The sequence below is a fragment of the Taudactylus pleione genome, unplaced genomic scaffold (genome assembly GCF_031769625.1).
Source record: "Taudactylus pleione unplaced genomic scaffold, aTauple2 ptg000040l, whole genome shotgun sequence".
NCBI classification, from domain to species: domain Eukaryota; kingdom Metazoa; phylum Chordata; class Amphibia; order Anura; family Myobatrachidae; genus Taudactylus; species Taudactylus pleione.
The window spans coordinates 22,492,310-22,513,490 of record NW_028284442.1 but is presented as its reverse complement, the minus strand read 5'-3'; the positions used below and the strand labels follow the sequence as shown (position 1 = coordinate 22,513,490).

Sequence of the window (21,181 nt, the reverse complement as noted above, 5' to 3'; positions counted from 1 at the left end):
GGGTCCAGTCTCTCAATCCCCCCCAGCAGCTACTCTCAAACTGTGCCAGTTCCCAGCTTCCTCACCAACATCGCGGTGGCTTGAGGTGGCAGGCTGACAGCACTTCTCTCCTTCCAGCGGCAGCAGGTGCAGTGGAACGAGCCGCAGGGAGGATACAGACCACAAGGTGCAGTGTAAAAGGCAACTTTGGATGGGTATCGGGTGCTATACGCCATCTCAGAATGGAGTACAGTGACACTCACAAGTTCCAAAAAAATGCTTTTTCGGAACTTAATGAATCACATAATTTCTATGTCCCCATACTAAAGTATGGGGACTGTGGGAATTATCGGGGGAGATTTGTAACCAGGAGATATCAGTGATCGCTCCTGCGCTACATGAATGATAAATGAGCTTGTAACTTCATTTCTACAAAAGTAGGTGAAAATGTTAATTTTCAACTACTTTTGTAGAAATGAAGGGATGATGGATAGACCGAGAACAGACAGACTGTTTTAGCCATGTTTTGTCAACAGATCTTATGGAAGATGAGGAAATCACATTCACAAAACTTTAAAATGGGCCAGTTCACATTACCCATATACCAAGAGGACAATTCAATGATCTGCCATGTAGGGGCGATGTGCAGCACACTGCATTGAGCCTGCACAGATACGATACGGGAGATGTGTGTACCTCGTGCTGGAACATGCGATTTTAGATCCCATGTAATTGATTTGACCCCCAAAATGTTGAAGTGCTAGACTATGACACTCTATCCAGGGTAGGCAACATAAGGCACTTCAATTGAAGTGGAACTACAAATCCCAGAATATCTCAACAAAGCTTTGCTGTTAAGGCATGCTAAAACTGTGGCATGGCACGCTGGGATGTGTAGTTCCACAGCAGCTGGACTGTAAGACGACCATGAAAAGAGTGTAAGACGTTGCCTTCCCCTGCTCTTTATAGAGACCTGTGGGTGTGGTGCTGGCCAGTAACTGTATGGGGAATTCAGGGGCAGGGTAGGGAGAGATATGTATCATTTTTAAGATATTTTAGGCATTTTGCTCCAAATTATGAAGAAAAAAAAAAAACCCTTATCTGGACAATACAAATTCCGAAGCATTATGGGTAATAGATCCCATACCTGTATATCTCAGTGCTGCACTTTCCAATTTCAGGAAACAGGATAATACATTTGCTATTGGATTATGATCAATTAGTTCAGTTGGGTCAAGTCATTTGTAGGTGTTGTTGTTACATTATATTTTTGTAGGTTACTGCTGAACAGCAAATATATTAGAAGCATGGGCGTAACAACCATAGGTGCAAGGGGTACAGCTGCTAGGGGGCCCATCTTCCTTGTCAAAGTTACATGTGTTATATACATTTTTCACAATTGGGTGGTACATATGGGTCCTTACACACTTTTGCTATGGGGCCTTCATATACCTAGTTATGTCCCTGATTAGAGGACATTGTTGGAGTGTGGATAGCCTAGGGTGGTTTACGTTTTCTCTTCTTGGTCCGGATTAACTCTATACTGTTCACTTTTCAATTATTAATACACTCACTATTTCCTTTTAATCACTTTACAGTTAGCTGCCTACAAGCGTAGTACATTATTTCTCATAACCAGGCCATTTGACTCGTATATAGATTAATAATGAATATGATGGATACATATTTTAATAGTCGACCAGATACAACAGATCTGCAAAAGGTGCATCTTTGGATAGCCCACAATAAATGGTATAGGGTCACATAGGTCACAAACCTTCAAATTGTTAAATTAAATTTTATATATATATATATATATATATATATATATATATACACATATATACACACACACACACACATATATATATATATATATAATAAAAATGTATTTTCTTGCGCTCAATTTAGTGAAGCTGCTCCTCAAGAAGATTCTCTGTTAACAGAACCCACAGTCTAAAATGTATAAAGAATAATCAAGGAGAGCTAACTGCCATACCCGAATGAATACAATGTGAAATTTGCACTTAATTGTACAGCTTTACTTCGCGTATGCTCGGACAGTGGGCCTGATTCAGACCCGGTCGCTAAGCTGCGAACGCACGCTATGGCCGATAATCGCACGTTTGTGTCAGTATGTGCAAGTCACTCATTGCGCTCGGGAATTGTGCGTCGTAGTACACAGATTAGACGCTAATTTGAGTGACAGAGCGCCATTTGTGAGTGGTAACAGGGGAAGGTGTTTGTGAACAGGGGAGTGGATGTGCGAACGCAGGCGTCTGGGCGTCTAAACGGCGTTTTAGGGGTGTGCATAATTAGCAAAGAAGCGTCATTGTAGACGTCATTTGGTTGTATTTCAGCCTGCAGTGATCGCAGTGCTTGCGGTGGGGTAGGGTCTACCTCAAGCACTGTGTGCAGCTCCGATGGCTCTCAATGTTACTGATTAATCGCACACTTCCTGGAGAAAACGTGTGCTAAGATAGAAAGGTGGGCGTCTTTATACTCCGACGTGCGTTCGCTCTGCCGTCGCTCTCTAAGACATAGAGGGCATCCTTCCACCAGACAAAGCTCGCAGCATTTGCATACCCGGCGTGAGTGCGCAGCTTACCGACCGGGTCTGAATGAGCTCCAATATGTCTAACAAACAAATGATGAAAACCTTTGAAATTTGTGTCTTTTCCTGGAGTCGCTTTAACATGTACTAATTTATCCAAAAAATCTGAAAAATACACACTGTATATATACACAAACACACACACATATATACACACATATAGTTTAAGAAGTTTTTGAATTTAATGAACTCTTTGTAAAGACTAAGGGCCGGATTCAATTAGCCGTGATAAAATGGAAAACTTAACGCCGGAGAAGTTTTCTCAATATTTGCCAGTGCGATAATTGAACATGCCGAATCTAGCGAATAGTACAGCACATTTTGGGGAAATCAGTATGTACCCCATAATTGACATAGGAAATCAATATAGAAGTGTATTAATTGCCCTAATAAAAGTATTGTGGGTTCTTAAATTGTGTGAAATGGTTATATACATATTTTCATAAGTGTGAAAAAGTTATTAAAAAAGCAATATTTTTTGGAGAAAATAATTGCTGTAGTTAAATTAAAATGTTTGCTAGTATATTTTTATTGTCTATAAAGTGCACTTTTAAAAAAACGTTAAAAATTACACCTGCTGCAGTCACCTGCAATACTAAAAACACCTGTCCCATCCATACCCCCTCCCAAAATACCTGACTTTAAATCTATTTTCCAACACTTTTTACTTTTTCACCCCAAAAATGACATGTCACTATTAGGGGGAATTAAGCTATTTAAAAAACTATTTTTGCCTAATTAGGGGGGGGGGGGGGGGTTCTGAACCAAGTTCCTACATTTTTTTGCCAAAAACAGGGATTTTGCAAATTTTTTCACCTGCCTGACATGATGAAAACCTTTCGCCATTTTTGCATGTGCGATAACTCCGGGAATGGGATTGCGTGAAAAATCGTTCCTGTGAAAACTTATTGCGAGATCAGGGCTTTTCGCACCTAATTGAATTCCCCCCTCAGTATTACAATGAAAACGGAAAGGGACTTTTATATGGGTTGCCCACTGTCGCAAACCCCAACCAAAGTGCTCCATTTCCTGATGATGATTGTGTTACGGATCGCTATTCTGGAGTAATCAGTTCCAGCCCCCTACAATACAAACTCTATATACTGTGTCTCTACCACAGAGGACTGTACAGATTGTAATTTCTCATTTCAAGCTACAGCATCCCTGCAGTAAAAATAAGCTCTGGCTATTTACTACAAGGAGACTAGTTGTATTAGAAGGGCAAGATATAAAACCCTCCTAGCGAAATCAGCTTCATACCTTTCTTCTCCATCCGTTTCATATCCATGAGTTTATCTACGTTGTTTGGATCATTGAGCCATAGCTGCATGCGTACGAATGGTTCTCTTCCTTTCAAACTTAGTTTATGCCAGGGCTTTGGTCTTGCCAGTAAGTCAGAGACTGAGCCTTGAGTTAGACCAAGAATGGTTTCGCCAAACAGACGTTGACCTAAACAAAGATAAATGGAAACAGTTAAATAACAGTGGATGTTCCTGGTCTTTTCAATTAAGCAGTTTATTGTAGGTATTTTTGCAATATTTGGTTTTATTCCCAAAGAATAGCTGATCACTTTTTTAATTTTTTTTACTATAAAATACCTACAACTACAGTATTTGTTGAAAAAAAAAAAAAAAAAGAAAAGAAATAAATTGCGAGATATCCTATGAGCTCATAAAATAGAATACAAAGAGAGAACTCATATTTTTATAACAATAGGCAAACATGTATGTAAACATGAACTTTTCTTAAAAAAATATTTGTTCAATATGGTTTAGGTAATTTAAGTAAAAATTTATAGAGTCACCAAGGGGTCTAGTTACTAAGCAGTGTTAGGAGACAGAGTGAAAAGTGATAAGGCGCCAGCCAATCAGCTCCCAACTGTCATTTTGCACACACAGCCTGTGAGATGACAGTTAGGAGCTGATTGGCTGGCACCTTATCACTTTTCACTATGTGTCCTAACACTGCTTAGTAAATAGACCCCCAAGTCTCTGTAGTGCTGTACAATGATAGTGAACAAAACTAATATAATAAATACAAACAGCCCGTACAAGGGGATAAATTAAACAATTAAATAATAAGATGACAAAGGGCCCAATTCAGAGATGTAGGTAAATTCGATATTTATGTACATCTCCGATGTTTGCAGATCTGCGTATGCGCAGGAGCCGCAGTGCACATGTGCTTCTGCGATGTCGCTCACAGTGCCAGAAAAGCCGCAACAAGACTGACATGCTGACGGCGCTTGCGAATGGTGACATCCCTGTTTTCTGGATGTGCCAAAACCAGTGGCTGCGTCCTTGGACACAACTTCATTGGCCCTGGCAGCATGATTCCACCGGACGTCCTGAGTAACCGGAGGGTTACTTAGATGTCCGGTGGTCACGCAGATGATCCGATGTTGTGTCTTGGGATGCAGCAGCATATCGCAGAAGTCTGCGGTGGGCGTCTATTTTATACAAAACGCCTCCTGTGGCTTTTGCATATTTTAGCACAGCTGCTGGGTACAAGGATGCAGCGGCTATTGCTATAGTGTCTATCTCTGAATCAGACCCAAAGAGAGTGTCATAACTACTATCACTTTCTGTCTGCCCCTCTGGGTTCGGCAAACAGAAGCGATCATAGACACAGACTGAGAGCGCACTGGAACACATTGATATGCCGGAAGATTATAAGAAGGGTGGAGTGTCCTGCCCTTGAGTTTACAGATTAAGGGAGGAGGGGTACAACTGGCATGTGAAGAGCATGTTAATCTTCTATCCCTTTGTGTAGAAATTGTTCATACCTAAATTGTTATCTGTTAAAACTTCTTTCACTCTCTTGGTGATGCCATAGGTGTCCAATTCTGTAGACATGGCAACCAGCTCTTGTATGCTCAGCGCTGAATGGCCAGGAAATGGAAGTGGTGTGGCTGGCTGAGAGTCACCTGCAGTGGTGTCACTAGATTCCTGTGCTTCCCCTTCTTTGCTCGGCTCAATTGTAGGACACGGCTGTTGCACCAGTTCAGTCAAGCTTTTCACCGACTCACTGGAGCTCAATGGAGAGTCTGGAGCAGGACTGCAGCTAGTTGAGCTTTTTGGAGTATTTTCTATAGTAAAAGAAAAAGACCCTTTGGTTAAGTGGAGTTTGTTAGTTTGAGCGGTTAGTACTAGCACCTTGCTGTGGAATTGGAGGAACAAGCAATAACAATTTTATTGGATCAGTTCGGAAAACCTGTTCCTGACATACGTCGTGCAACTTAATGGTGCACTGCACTGTGACATTATAACAAATCATCAGTGCTGGGACAGGACAACATTGGTTTCTGTGCTAGACTACAGCAACAGGTCCATCTTATTTCATATGGCCCACTTGCCCTCTTTTTGGATGGGCAGACTTTCTTTTCAACAGAAATACCCTACGCCCCAGCTAAACACCCAAAAGTGTCAGTTTGATTCAGCAATTCTTAAGTGGCAGTATTTTGCTATTTATACTGTTTGGAGCTTCATTCAGTAATTGCATGGATGACGAGGCAATAGGAAGATGCTGGCATGGCAAATATTGCCACACTTATCACATGACAACAGCACAGCTTGGTATCTGCATCTATTGTACGAACAAACATACTGCATATGCAGATCCGCAGCACTCAAAGGGACAGCAATGACTAATGCACCTTTTACATATCTACAGTACATTCAATTACTTATCATAGTTATTTCCAAAATTAAGTAAATCTAAACCACTTGTAGCTTTTTGTTACAGAAGGCTATCTTTTTTATATACTATATGCGGATGTCATATCTCCTTAAGGGATCTACATATCATTATAATAGGGATATCGTTATCAGTAGACATTTATCCCGTCGACAGTCAACATGCCAACAGCGTAATGTCAGCGGGACCATGCTGTTGTGGTAGTAATGTGATTTCAAGCATGTTGACCATGCTGCCATTACAACTTTAAACATGATGCGTTACGATCAGGTTTAAAGTAATAATGCCGGCACGGTCAACATGCTTTAAATTACATTACTACTGCTACGGCATTACCCAGTCGACATTTTGACTGGCGACAGCATGAATGTAGATAAAGCGCATGTATCCCCATTAATGAGCTCTATTCAGAGTTTTATGGTGCTCACATGGAACACTAATATCTGAAGGAAAGAGTTTAAAAAGGTCCCTGTCCCTCAACAATCCTCTAAATCATGTCAATTATTTCACAAATATGTGTATGGTGCTTCAACTTAGCCAACATGAATGGTTTCTAATTCTACAAAGGGCTGAATGTAATTTTAGCTCAGGATTACCAACTGTGAGTAAACATTTCTTTATCCTTCCATTGTTTTTTACACCGATAATAGGATCAAGTTATTAATTTACTTCTATGAATAACACAGAATAAGGGGGGTGGGCAAGGATTAAAAAACAGAAGTTTCAGGATTCTAAATGAATGCAATGCGGTTGGTGCAGTAAATGCTACACTCCTAATTTTGTTTTGTTTAGCTGACTATGACTACAAGTAGCAACCATGAAGAAAGAACCATTTTCCTGTGATGGCAGGGGTGCCTGGTGCGTATAGGTATCACTTCTTGCCAAATGCTGAAGGAATACGCCTTACTGGGATTATTCACTGTGCGAGATGCTCAAACGGGGCAGGTGAAAGTGTTTAAAAAAAATAAAAAAAGGTTGGAAAAAACAATACAAAATATAAAAAAACATACTGATATGAATAAATGGCAAATGAATTACAGAACCACAGCCCCATCTCCTGAAAACGATTAGCATGCTGACATTTTGCATGTTCTAGTGAATGTTATGTAATGCCTGTTCACATTCATGCCCCTGACTAACCCGAGCTTGTGTGTCACATGACAATCCAATTTTATATATGGAGATTAATTTCCTCTAAAATTACAGCTAAAAGCACCCACTATTATAATACGCAGCAGAAAACATAGCTGACTAATAAAATCAGATGCAGACGACACTGTAGACTAATGAGGTCAAATGCTCCTAACATTAGTGATTGTGACCAGATATAGCCGCAGCAGCTCACTATGTGGAGCCGAGGCTACAGCTAATGTGCTTCATGAACAGGAGCAGCTGCAGATAACACATTCAGCTAGGAGAATGGATATAGCTTCCTAGGCTTACTGTATGGACCTGCTGCAGCCAGCTCTAGCATAAGTCTGTAACCAGCAGCTGCAGCCAAAACATTTTATTTCTAGAGCAGCCAATATTGTCCATGGACAAGTATAACAACCAGCTACAGACAACCCACAAATAAAAAAAAAGAACAACTCCCATATATACATTTTTTATATAGGAGACATCTTTCCGAAGAATCTGCCTATAATTTATTCAGTTTGGATGATGACAAATTGCCCTCTGAATGCTGTCTGGCTTCTTCGGGTTCCACTACTTATAGTTCTTAATGATGTATCGGCTAACAGGCATCCTGAGCCCTTTATATTATGCACGTTTTATGACTGACAGCTACAAATCTGCTGCAGTTATGTGGATGTAGGCACCTATCTCAGCTCATCCTATTAGCTGGTGACTTCTAATGTCCAGTTTCTGAAGATGTCTCATGTGTGATTCAATGTCACCTGGCTGCTGAGAGATTGTTTTATTCACTACTGACAAGATATGTAAAACCTGCAATAAATCGTTCACATGTAGAGCTGGTTGCAGGAATAATATTGCCAGGATCAAAATCAACCACAGGTGGACCTGCCACAAAAAAACTGAGGACCCTGAGGTTTTACATGTATATAGTTACTCTATGAGCTCTCGCACCATTAAATTTTTTAATCTCATGAGCGATTAACTGCATTGCAGCAACTAGAATTAAATTGAGGACTGTAACGCTTTACAAAGGATTAGCAGTATACAAGGTGTGGCTATTAAATAACGAGACTGATGCTATAATTTATGTTTAAATATATTAAGTACATTTTAACTCCGTTCCCCTTGTATGTACTCCCCTTCTGCACTTACATACCACTGTATTCTTATTTTCCATTGGTCAAAGCTCATTATCTGTCAGCTGTTTCAACAGCTCCGTCGTTTTATTCTTTACCTCAGTATTTGAGGCAAAATGGATATCCTTGAGTACAGATTTGACTTTAAGGAAAAGAAAGAAGTCACACGGTGATCAGTCTAGCGAGTATAGAGGGTGTTCTAGCACTGCAATTTGTTTCTCTGTCAAAAACTGCTTCACAGAGAGAGCCCGACACATCAAAATCCTGATGCCGGCTGGTAAATATATTTAACCCTCCCCTCTCCCCTGCCACACCATCCCTTGGGGGTCCCTACCCTAAGACTCCGGGGGTGGTGCCTAAATCTAAGTCCCCCCCCTGTGGTGCCTAACCCTAATCCCCCTCCCACACCCTAAACCTAACCAAGAGGGTGCCTAACCCTAACCTCCCCCAGATGGTAACCAAATCGCAATAGTAGTCTCCGCACAGAACACTATAAACCCTAAATATACCATCAATATATATGTATATACAGGTTGAGTCTCCCATATCCAAATATTCCGAAATACAGAATTATTTTGGCATGACTGAGATAATGGAACCTTTGATTTTTGATGGTTCAATGTACACAAACTTTGTCTAAGGCACAAATTATTAAAAATATTGTATAAAATTACCTTCAGGCTGTGTGTATAAGGTGTATATGAAACAAATGAATTTCATTTCTGTACACAAACTTTGCTTGAGCCACAAAATTATTGAAAATATTGTATAAAATTACCTGCAGGCTGTGTGTATAAGGTGTATATAACACACAAATGCATTCTGTGTGTATACTTGGGTCCCATTCCCAAGATATTTCATTATGATATGAAAATATTCAAAAATACGGAATATTCCGTTACCCAAAATACCCCTGGTCCCAAGCATTTTGGATATGGGAGACTCAACCTGTATGTGGTTAGAAGATTAGTCCAGTAACCCCAAATTCACAATTAAGTCAAACATTCTATTGAATCATCCCCTCGGTGGTGCCTAACCCTAACCCGCTCTTCCCCTAGCCTGAACCTAACTCTCCTGGGGGGGTGCCTAACCCTAAATCCCCCGAGGGTGCCTAAAGCTAACCCCGCGGCTAACAGCTTGTGATGCCTGGATAACCTGCATTCGGTATGCCGGGCGTCGGGATTTCGGCGTGGGGCTAATGACAGGCGTCTGTATTTAGATGCTTATCTTTAGTCTCATGCCGGGCTTTCAGTGTCTGGATTCTGGTGGTCGGCATCCAGACTACATCCCCTCTCTGGTATCCAGGTTTCCAAAATAACAGCCTTGATATCAAAGAAAACAACGTGGGTTTGAATTTGGATTTGCCTTGACATGTTGTCTTCAATCTTGGTGATGATAGTGTTTCCAGTGCATGGAATGGCGTTTTGCCTCAGGATCGTCCTGGAAGATCCATGTTTCATCACAGGTAATAACTATCTAAAAAATATGAATCCGCTTGAATTTGGAGAAGTTGCCCATAGCAACCAATCAATCAGTCTTGTTATTTAATAGCTACACCTCGTACACAGGGTTTACTTTAATTCTACACAATTTTACACTAACCAGGCGTGGTATAATATGTCTAATAATTAGTACCTCCGTCAATTTGATTTACCCATCTGTGCTCAACCATGGATATCTATAAAACCTGAACTGTTGGGGAGCCTTGAGGACCGCGTTTGGGAACCTGAGACCTAGACTGAGGAAATGTCGACATGGAAGAATGTTGCGTATATCGTCCCCGGTGGCCCAGTGGTGAATTACTGACTCCCGAAGGCTGCAGCGGCGTCTTACGGCTCATGGTGGTCAGGTGACTGTCTGTTCCGACTGAGTCATCTGACGAGCGGCGTTATGATGATTATACTGGTTCTAACCTCTTCCATGTAGCCAAACCCTCCCCTTTGTGCCTAACCCTAACGTCGACATTCTGACAATGTTGGTATTTCACATGTCAACAGTGCAGATGTCGACATTGCTAACATGTCGACAGTCAACATTTTAACAATGTCAACATCATAATTGCTGACCTAATGACTGCATCGCCACTAACCACCATTATTTAACGAATTTCCACTGTTTTCAGCTGGCCATCCTATAGATGTTGTGCATATACCTTTATGATAAGTCTCCGGCAGTGATAGATATTTTATTATGCACCGGATATTACCCTTGTGAAGATGCCATGGGGCAGCGATGGTGCCTCCCCCAGGGTCTTGAGTCCTTGGCGGTGGTAACACTTGTACACCCCTAGTTACAGTCCTGGCTATGAGTAACTTCTCCACTTATACTATTTAGAATATTTTATATATTTCCCCTTAAATGTGTATATTAACCCATACAGTAGTACACATCTACTAGTAGTACACATCTCTGCAGCCGGACTCTCCCTATCTGTAAGCTTGGTTTCATAGTGGCCATTATTATAAGTACGCACTTGCACCAGCCAAATCCCTGATGCAAAACTATTTAGGGCTATACACAACTCTGCACAGCTGGCAGTTCGGGCAGTTATAGCCCAGTCTTGCCCTTCCAGCCACAAGTGCAGATGCGACTGAGATGCGCTTAACTCTGTAATGCCCCTACTTGTGTATGCTTGGAGTGTGTGCATGCCCTGTTGGAGAACACACAATATATGCTCTGCTAATAGATTGAAAACTACTGCTTCCAACTGGATCCTGCCATGACAGCGAGACTGGACCGCCCTCTTCTGAACTTCACTGCGCCCATGACGTAACCTAATACATTTCCTAGACGCTTTCTGTTCAGTAGGCTTAATCTTTTTGTTTAATGTTTTACATCGTCCTATTTAACCAGTTAAACTGTCATATATAAGGCAATGTTAAGCAAAAACACTGTGCCCATGGAACTGAAAAATTCTGATCATGGCATTTATCTAATTTGCCAATATGATAAACACAGCTCTGGTCGTATATATTCACGTACTTTTCAATAGAGTCTTCCACTCAGTAATATTCACACGCAGTGATTGCAAAATATCCGCTACAGTGTGTTTTTACGCTGTAGCGGGGGACCCGAAGTTGGGGACCCGGTTTTTTAAACTGAGCGGGTCCTGCAGGACGCGCTGTATGTCCTGTGTGCAGTACCGCCGCATCCAATCACTGCTGGCGGCGTCTTAACCAAACGCCGCAGGCAGATTCTCCTCACTACAGATCCCAGAATCCCCCTGGTGCTTGCGGCTCCTCCTCCCTCTGTGTCCGCCTTCTGCAGCTGCCGTCCGCTCCTCACGCTCATTCAGAGTCTCAGACAGACTCAGACATTCTTCCTGTGCCCCCTGCTCACTCAGCCACACTTTGGTCCCTCTCCCTCACACTCTGCTCGCACCGCAGCCACTCTCCATTCACTGTGCCTCAGTGGGGATGTTGGACCTGGGCGGGGGAGGTGTTGCCCGCGGTGTGGAACATTGCAGACCAGTTGGTGCTGCAGAAATACACAGTGTACACCTGCTGCTCAGGTGTACACTGTGCTGGTGGAGGAGCGCCCTGAAAGGTGAGGACCCCTGTCCCTGATGTTACTGGATGCCTTTGTGGCCCCTTTCACTGGCCGGCTGTGTGGCCCCCGTCCCCTGTTATTACTGGCCAACTGTGCGCCCCCTCCCCAATCCTGACTGTTACACTGTGCATTCCTGTAATTACTTGTGTAATATCCCTGTGTATTTCTTTACTGTGTAACACACCCCGGGGTCAATTCATTTCAAATGGTCTTATTTTCAGTTTTCGGGTTGCTTAACCAGTTTTTAAACAATTACACATTTTGTAAGCTATCTCGATATGCCAATAACCACAAATATAATTTAATTCGATAACTTCCTTTTAGAGATGGCAGCTGTGTTTAAATCATGGCATCATATTTGCAGATGTTTAAACAAATAGAGGGGTGGTGGAGCATTAGGACGAAAACCATTGTTCTCAAAAGTCTGGGCTACATTTTAGTCACACGCTGACCACCTCATCTCACACACACACACCCCCCCCACCTCACATTTCCCATTTACCCTGCCTGATAACTGTGTGCACTCCCACCTTACCCCACCCCTAGCACTGCCTGTCCCTAACCTCCTCCTTGCCCTCAATACTGCCCCAACTATCTACCCTTGCCCTCTCCCTACAGCCAGCACTGCCTATCCCTAACCCCCTCCTTGCTCCCCAGTACTGCCCCAGCTGCTATCTATGCTTACCCCCTCCCTACCCTTAGTACTACCTGTCCCTAACCTCTTTCTTGGCCACTGTACCTCACCAGCTGCTATCTACCCTTGCCCCCGTACTACCACCAGCACTACCTCCCCCTAGCCCCCTCCTTGCCCCAGCACTGTCGCAACTACGGTCTGCACTTACCCCTCCCTACCCCCAGCTCTGCCCGCCCTAATTCCCCATCTAGCCCCAGCTCTACCACAACTTCTCCCTGCTTTTACCCCAAGCTCTACCCCAAATGCTGCTTGCTCATAACCCCCTCTACCACAACTGCTAACGGACCCCAGCACTGCCCCAACTGCTGCCTGCCCTCACTCCCCATAATATGTAATGGGACCCAAAAACAGTGGAGTAGGACCCCAAATTCAAAAAGTGAGGGGTCCCTGGGACCCACAATTTGTTTTCCTCAGCGCGATCACTGACACATTTATAATTATTATTGTGTTAACCATTAGTTTTTTTTTCGAACAGAAAACAAGATGTTTTGTAGAAGTGACAGAACCTGTAATAAGTGCCAACATGCAGGAAAGCTATGAGTAGGTTAATTATAATGGTCACAAAACAGATGACGTTTCATGGCCGATTGTTGTGCTATAAAACGTATATATATACAAGATTATTTACTCATGCCTTCACGCGGCATTGACTGGCAGTACCCAGCAGGATGTTTGTGCAAAAATATATGTATATAGCCTGTAGTAACACGCGGATACGTAAAAGAAATAACATTGAACAGAATATTTTGTACACGGTTATAATTGTATACTGTGCAAATAATGCAGGTTTTTTTAATATATTAATAAGGAACATGAATATAACAAATACATGTTTTATATTTATCCAACCTTTTCTATGTCCGAAAAGGAAAGCTACATATTATAAATCCGATTGCTTTGCTGCTCTAAACCCTAAGGTCACTATAAACAGAATATATAACCTAGCAAATGTTATTTCTGTACTGCAGGCAGCTGAGAAACGGTACTGTAAATTTGCCCAGATTCAGTCAAGCGCAGGAGCAAACTGGCAGGTCATCCATCTTGCTCACTGTACACTGTCAGGGATGGCATGAATTCTCTACATGATTAACAGACTACTTCTTGGGTCTGCGTCCTTTAACCTACAGCAAGGTCGACATTACGGCTGCCCGCCTGATAAAGTGCACAGAGCTTACTTTAAGTTTTACTCAAATATCGTTCCCTGAATCAGCCTAAACAAACCTTGCGGAGCAGCAAGATTAATTACTACACCATAGTGTCCTGCACCACAAGAAGTGCGCATGTATTTTTCTGAGTTATTCCTTGTAGTGAGAATATGACGGAATACAAATATTAAAGCCGTATACCTTCACTAAGCCCGAGTAAAAAAAAAACAACAAAAAAAACAGGTTGGAAATGGTTTTGGCAGCAGTAAGACATGCCTGCCTGTGATCAGTAAGCATGTTATTTGTGTACTGCATTTAGAAGTACGCAGAACCTTCCAACTGTTGTGTGTAACAGAATGAAGCAGACATAGACGAAAACAAATTAAATCACGGTACATCAGCAGACGCCTGCTCACGTCCATCCTACCAATAATATGCAGTAATCCACAAGCATTTTCGTATTAAGAGACTGGCAACGTTCAATATTGTGATTAGCACATGTACTAAACATTATTTCCTGTGTACTGAGTGAGGTATAAGTGCAGCTGAAGTCTATTTTTGTCATATATGGTGCCTGCAGGCTTGTCAGACTGTCGAAGGCCACAACCTGTATGGCTGAATACCACTACTGTTGCTTAACCCGCTACAGAGCTGCACGTCAGTCATGATCAGTTTGGACATATGGTGGTCAACCAGTGCTTGTGGCCAGAGAGGTCAATGGAGGACAAGTGAAAAGAGCAGACAGCATTGGAAAAACTTCACCACAAGTGCAAATGTTTGTGGGTATACGGCCATAGGAGTCAGTGGGTTTCCATATCCATACCTGATAGCATGCTTTCACTGGCATTAAAACAATTCATAAAAGCATGCCATTTTGATGCCAGTGGGTAAAGGGGCTTCAGTACTACAGGAAAGTGAATTGACAAGAGCCAAGGTTTTACTGTTTGTACTGGAAAAATAAAAGAGCACACTTCAAGGACAGCGGATGTCATGTATAAAACGCCACTAAAGAGAAACCAAATGCACATCGTGTTGTTGTAGCCTACAGCAGAGTCAATTATAAGAAGCTTGTTAATTTAAAACTTTCACATTTGACAAGATGATGTGTTTGCCGTAGGTTTAATACAGCAGATACCTAGTGGGGATTTGTGCTATGTAAAATGATAAATAAAAAGAGCAACGTAGAAAGATTGAACATTTTATATGTCTAAGACTAAAGGTACTTTGTAGACCTCTGTATAGTAACCTATTCAACATGACTGCTGGAATTGTACTAGAGAGGCAGCATGTGGGGGAATGGAAAGCATCATCACAAATATATATATATATATATATATATTAGGGGTGAGCGGGTTCGGATTTCTGAAATCCGAACCCCCCCGATCCGAGTCCGATCCGAATCAGGCTCGACTTTTCCCGCCTGACTCGGATCTGAAATCGAGGCAAAACGTCATCATCCCGCCTTCCGAGTCTCGCGGGTTTTGGATCCTATATAAGGTACCCACGTCGGCGCCATTTTCTCACTCGGCTGTGGACAGTGAAGAGGGAGGGTGGGAGTTAGGGCTGTGTAGTGTAGTGTAGTGTAGTGCTGCTGTTGTCCACTACTTCAAAGTCCATAGGGGCTGGCTGTGTTGTGCTGTGCTGCTGTTGTTAATAGGGGCTGTGTCCACTACTTCAAAGTCCATAGGGGCTGGCTGGACTGTGTTGTGCAGTCAGTTCTCCATAGGGGCTGTGTCCACTCCAAAGTCCTGTGCAGTGTCCCAGTCCTAAAGAGGTGCTGTAGTGTTGTCCAGGGGGTGCTCTGTCCATCAGGGGTGCTCCCCCCAAGTGCTAAAAAAATAATATATTTTCTGTGTTTGTGAATTGTGTGCGCAGTAGCCGCACGTGCATCAACAAAGTAGTGCCAAGCGTGCGCCTGTGTCATAAGTAAAGGGCCGGCTGGCTTGACCGTTAAAGGGTGCTGTAACCCCCGAAAGTACACTCCAGTCCAAACCAAAAAAAAATTATTTTCTGTGTTTGTGAATTGTGTGCGCAGTAGCCGCACGTGCATCAACAAAGTAGTGCCAAGCGTGCGCCTGTGTCATAAGTAAAGGGCCGGCTGGCTTGACCGTTAAGGGTGCTGTAACCCCCGAAAGTACACTCCAGTCCAAACCAAAAAAAAAATTATTTTCTGTGTTTGTGAATTGTGTGCGCAGTAGCCGCACGTGCATCAACAAAGTAGTGCCAAGCGTGCGCCTGTGTCATAAGTAAAGGGCCGGCTGGCTTGACCGTTAAGGGTGCTGTAACCCCCGAAAGTACACTCCAGTCCAAACCAAAAAAAAAATTATTTTCTGTGTTTGTGAATTGTGTGCGCAGTAGCCGCACGTGCATCAACAAAGTAGTGCCAAGCGTGCGCCTGTGTCATAAGTAAAGGGCCGACTGGCTTGACCGTTAAGGGTGCTGTAACCCCCGAAAGTACACTCCAGTCCAAACCAAAAAAAAAATTATTTTCTGTGTTTGTGAATTGTGTGCGCAGTAGCCGCACGTGCATCAACAAAGTAGTGCCAAGCGTGCGCCTGTGTCATAAGTAAAGGGCCGGCTGGCTTGACCGTTAAAGGGTGCTGTAACCCCCAAAGTACACTCCAGTCCAAACCAAAAAAAAAAATATTTTCTGTGTTTGTGAATTGTGTGCGCAGTAGCCGCATGTGCATCAACAAAGTAGTGCCAAGCGTGCGCCTGTGTCATAAGTAAAGGGCCGGCTGGCTTGACCGTTAAAGGGTGCTGTAACCCCCGAAAGTACACTCCAGTCCAAACCCAAAAAAAAATTATTTTCTGTGTTTGTGAATTGTGTGCGCAGTAGCCGCACGTGCATCAACAAAGTAGTGCCAAGTGTGCGCCTGTGTCATAAGTAAAGGGCCGGCTGGCTTGACCGTTAAAGGGTGCTGTAACCCCCGAAAGTACACTCCAGTCCAAACCAAAAAAAAAATTATTTTCTGTGTTTGTGAATTGTGTGCGCAGTAGCCGCACGTGCATCAACAAAGTAGTGCCAAGTGTGCGCCTGTGTCATAAGTAAAGGGCCGGCTGGCTTGACCGTTAAAGGGTTCTGTAACCCCCAAAGTACACTCCAAACCAAAAAAATATATATTTTCTGTGTTTGTGACTTGTGTGCACTGTGGCTGCACGTGCATCAACAAAGGAGCAGCGCCAAGCGTGCGCCTGTGTCCCATAAGTAAAGAGCCGGCTGGCTCATTTCTTAAAGGGTGGTGTAACCCACAAAGTGCACTACTCTCCAGCAAAAATAAAAAAATATTTTCTGTGTTTGTGTGCGCTTTAGCCGCACGTATATATATCAATATAACATAAATGGAGGACCAAACTTTCTCTGATAAAAATAAAATAGGGAAAGATCAAGAACCACTTCCTACTAGTGCTGTTGCTGCTGCTGGGAGTTGTTCATCATCCCAGAGAGGAAGTAGGAACATCACTACTTTTACTAAACAATTGACCCTCCAACAGTCCCTAGCGATGAGGATGAAGTACGACAGCAGTCATCCTGAAGCAAAATGTATAACTGAGGCCTTGACTGCTATGTTGGTGTTATACGTGCGTCCGGTATCCGACATTAGTGCAGTGGAATTTAGACAATTGATGGAGGTAGTGTGTCCTCGGTTCCAAATCCCGTCTAGATTCCACCTGCATCCTCAAAGCAGCAGCGACAAGCGTGCGTCTGTCTGTTAAAGGGTGGTGACACCCTCAAAGTGTGCTACACAAACAATTAAAATATTGTTCTTTTTTTTTCTGTCTTTGTGAAATGTGTGGGCTGTAGCCGCACCTGCATCCTTAAAGCAGCAGCGACAAGCGTGCGTCTGTCTGTTAAAGGGTGGTGACACCCTCAAAGTGTGCTACACAAACAATTAAAATATTGTTATTTTTTTTTCTGTCTTTGTGAATTGTGTGGGCTGTAGCCGCACTTGCATCCTCAAAGCAGCAGCGACAAGCGTGCGTCTGTCTGTTATAGGGTGTTGTAACTCTCAAAGTGCTCCAAAAAATCAAAAAAATTTTTTTAATGTGTTTGTGACTTGTGTGCGATGTAGCCACACTTGCATCCTCAAAGCAGCAGCGACAAGCGTGCGTCTGTCTGTTAAAGGGTGGTGACACCCTCAAAGTGTGCTACACAAACAATAAAAATATTCTTCTTCTTTTTTCTGTCTTTGTGAATTGTGTGGGCTGTAGCCGCACCTGCATCCTTAAAGCAGCAGCGACAAGCGTGCGTCTGTCTGTTAAAGGGTGGTGTAACTCACGAAGTGCTCCAAAAAATAAAAAACTATTTTTTTAATGTGTTTGTGACTTGTGTGCGATGTAGCCGCACTTGCATCCTCAAAGCAGCAGCGACAAGCGTGCGTCTGTCTGTTAAAGGGTGGTGACACCCTCAAAGTGTGCTACACAAACAATAAAAATATTCTTCTTTTTTCTGTCTTTGTGAATTGTGTGGGCTGTAGCCGCACCTGCATCCTTAAAGCAGCAGCGACAAGCGTGCGTCTGTCTGTTAAAGGGTGGTGACACCCTCAAAGTGTGCTACACAAACAATTAAAATATTGTTCTTTTTTCTGTCTTTATGAATTGTGTGGGCTGTAGCCGCACCTGCATCCTTAAAGCAGCTGCGACAAGCGTGCGTCTGTCTGTTAAAGGGTGGTGACACCCTCAAAGTGTGCTACACAAACAATTAAAATATTGTTCTTTTTTTTCCGGTCTTTGTGAAATGTGTGGGCTGTAGCCGCACCTGCATCCTTAAAGCAGCAGCGACAAGCGTGCGTCTGTCTGTTAAAGGGTGGTGACACCCTCAAAGTGTGCTACACAAAGAATAAAAATATTCTTCTTCTTTTTTCTGTCTTTGTGAATTGTGTGGGCTGTAGCCGCACTTGCATCCTCAAAGCAGCAGCGACAAGCGTGCGTCTGTCTGTTAGAGGGTGGTGTAACCCTCAAAGTGTGCTCCACAAACAATAAAAATATTCTTTTTTTTTTTTCTGTCTTTGTGAATTGTGTGGGCTGTAGCCGCACTTGAATCCTCAAAGCAGCAGCGACAAGCGTGCGTCTGTCTGTTAAAGGATTACATCGGTGACAGCATCCAAGTAGGCATGTCAGACAGTCCGTACCTGTACTGGCAGGAAAAAGAAGCAATTTGGAGGTCCCTGTACAAACTGGCTCTATTTTACCTGAGTTGCCCCCCCTCCAGTGTGTACTCCGAAAGAGTGTTTAGTGCAGCCGGGAACCTTGTTAGCGAAAGGCGTAGGAGGTTGCTTCCACAAAATGTGGAGAAGATGATGTTCATAAAATGAATGATCAACTCTTCCAGGGAGACCACCCTCCAGAACGTACAGAGGGACCTGTGGTTCCAGCAGGGACGAATTAATACTCTGTGAGGATGAGGATGTACACACTGAAGAGGGTGAGGAATCTGTGGATGAGGAGGATGAGGACGACTTCTTGCCTCCGTAGAGCCAGTTTGTGCAGGGACAGATTAATTGCCAGCTTGTTTTGTGGGGGCCCAAACGAACCAATCATTTCAGCCACAGTTGTGTGGCAGACCCTGGCGCTGAAATGATTGGTTTGTTAAAGTGTGCATGTCCTGTTTATACAACATAAGGGTGGGTGGGAGGGCCCAAGGACAATTCCATCTTGCACCTCTTTTTTTTCTTTGCATTATGTACAGTTTGGGGCCTAGTTTTTCAATGCCATCCTGTCTGCCACTGCAGTTTCACGCCTAGATGGGTCACGTGTTTGTGCCGCCCACTCGTGTCGCTTAGCATAGTCATCCAGCTACCTCGGTGCAACCTTTTGGACATAAAAACACTATTGTGAGGTGTGAGGTATTCAGAATAGACTGGAAATGAGTGGAAATTAAGGTTATTGAGGTTAATAATAGCATAGGAGCAGAAAAACCTACAAATTCTGTGATTTTAGCTGTTTTTATGCTTTTTTTCAAAAAAATACAGATCCAAAACACAAAACCCAGAACCCAAAACACGGAAGGGTGGTTTTGGCAAAACCAATCCAGATCCAAAACACGAAGAAAGATCCAGATCCAAAACACAAAACACGAAAAGTGGCCGGTGCACACCCCTAATATATATATATATATATATATATATATATATATATACACACACACACACATATATATGTATTCGAGGTGTTGTAGTTGTATTGCTTTGCATAGGGGCACTGTCGTGGGAGTGGTGGTCGTGATCAGCAGCGCTAAACAGACTGGTGGCAGCAGCGCCTTTACCCACCACTCACACCAATGTAATTGTGTGCCCAGTACACAGACTGCTATGTAACCTATCCTATTCACCCACCACTCACACCAATGTCACTGTGTGCCCTGTGTACAGACTGCTATGTAACCTATCCTATTCACCCACCACTCTCACCAATGTCACTGTGTGCCCTGTGCACAGACTGCTATGTAACCTATCCTATTCACCCACCACTCACACCAATGTCACTGTGTGCCCAGTACACAGACTGCTATGTAACCTATCCTATTCACCCACCACTCACACCAATGTCACTGTGTGCCCTGTGTACAGACTGCTATGTAGCCTATCCTATTCACCCACCACTCACACCAATGTCACTGTTTGCTCCGTACACAGACTGCTATGTAGCCTATCCTATTCTAGTGAAGGCTGGCCCAAAGCACCTCCTCCCACCACCCCTTACCTGCCACGCGCATGGTGCCACACCTATCTCTTGCATTGATGATGTCAATACATTTGTTGTTGTTACTGCACAACTTTAACTTGACGGATCAAGATGAAACAAAGTGCTGGTTATTTCTAGGAGTTTCCACTACAATATGATGTAGTTTTCATGAAAATCATTCCAGTAATTTTTGCACCCAAATTGGAACAGACACAATGTTCTTACACGCACACACACACACACACGCACACGCACGGTCTTATCTTTCAGAAAAATCAATATTTTAAACTGTAACAACAAAGTACTCTTTGCCTGAGTTGCTTTATCGGACCGTTAGAAATGAAGAGTAGGAAACAAATTACAATTTTAAAGGAAAAAATCTTCAGTTTATCAGATCCCCCATTTAAATTTCCGGACACGGCCCTCAATTCTCAGTAATAATAACCTAAATTCCATTTAGTGTTTATTTGAGCAGTCAGGATAAAGTCATTTCTTATTATCTCCCTGCTGTGTAAAAAACAGCTTGAAGGTAGGAAGTCAGCAAGCA

At 43.0% G+C, this 21,181-nt stretch overlaps 1 protein-coding gene across 1 annotated transcript in view; it reads right to left on the bottom strand.

Annotated features, from left to right (window-relative positions):
- CUX1 (cut like homeobox 1) overlaps positions 1-21,181 on the bottom strand; it is a 362,119-nt gene that overhangs the window by 20,567 nt on the left and 320,371 nt on the right. Inside the window, exons 21-22 of the mRNA XM_088454694.1 lie at positions 5,379-5,681; positions 3,854-4,042 (exon numbers count right to left, since the gene is read on the bottom strand). Coding sequence (XP_088310820.1) covers positions 3,854-4,042; positions 5,379-5,681 — 492 coding nt within the window. The remainder of the gene's footprint in view (positions 1-3,853; positions 4,043-5,378; positions 5,682-21,181) is intronic.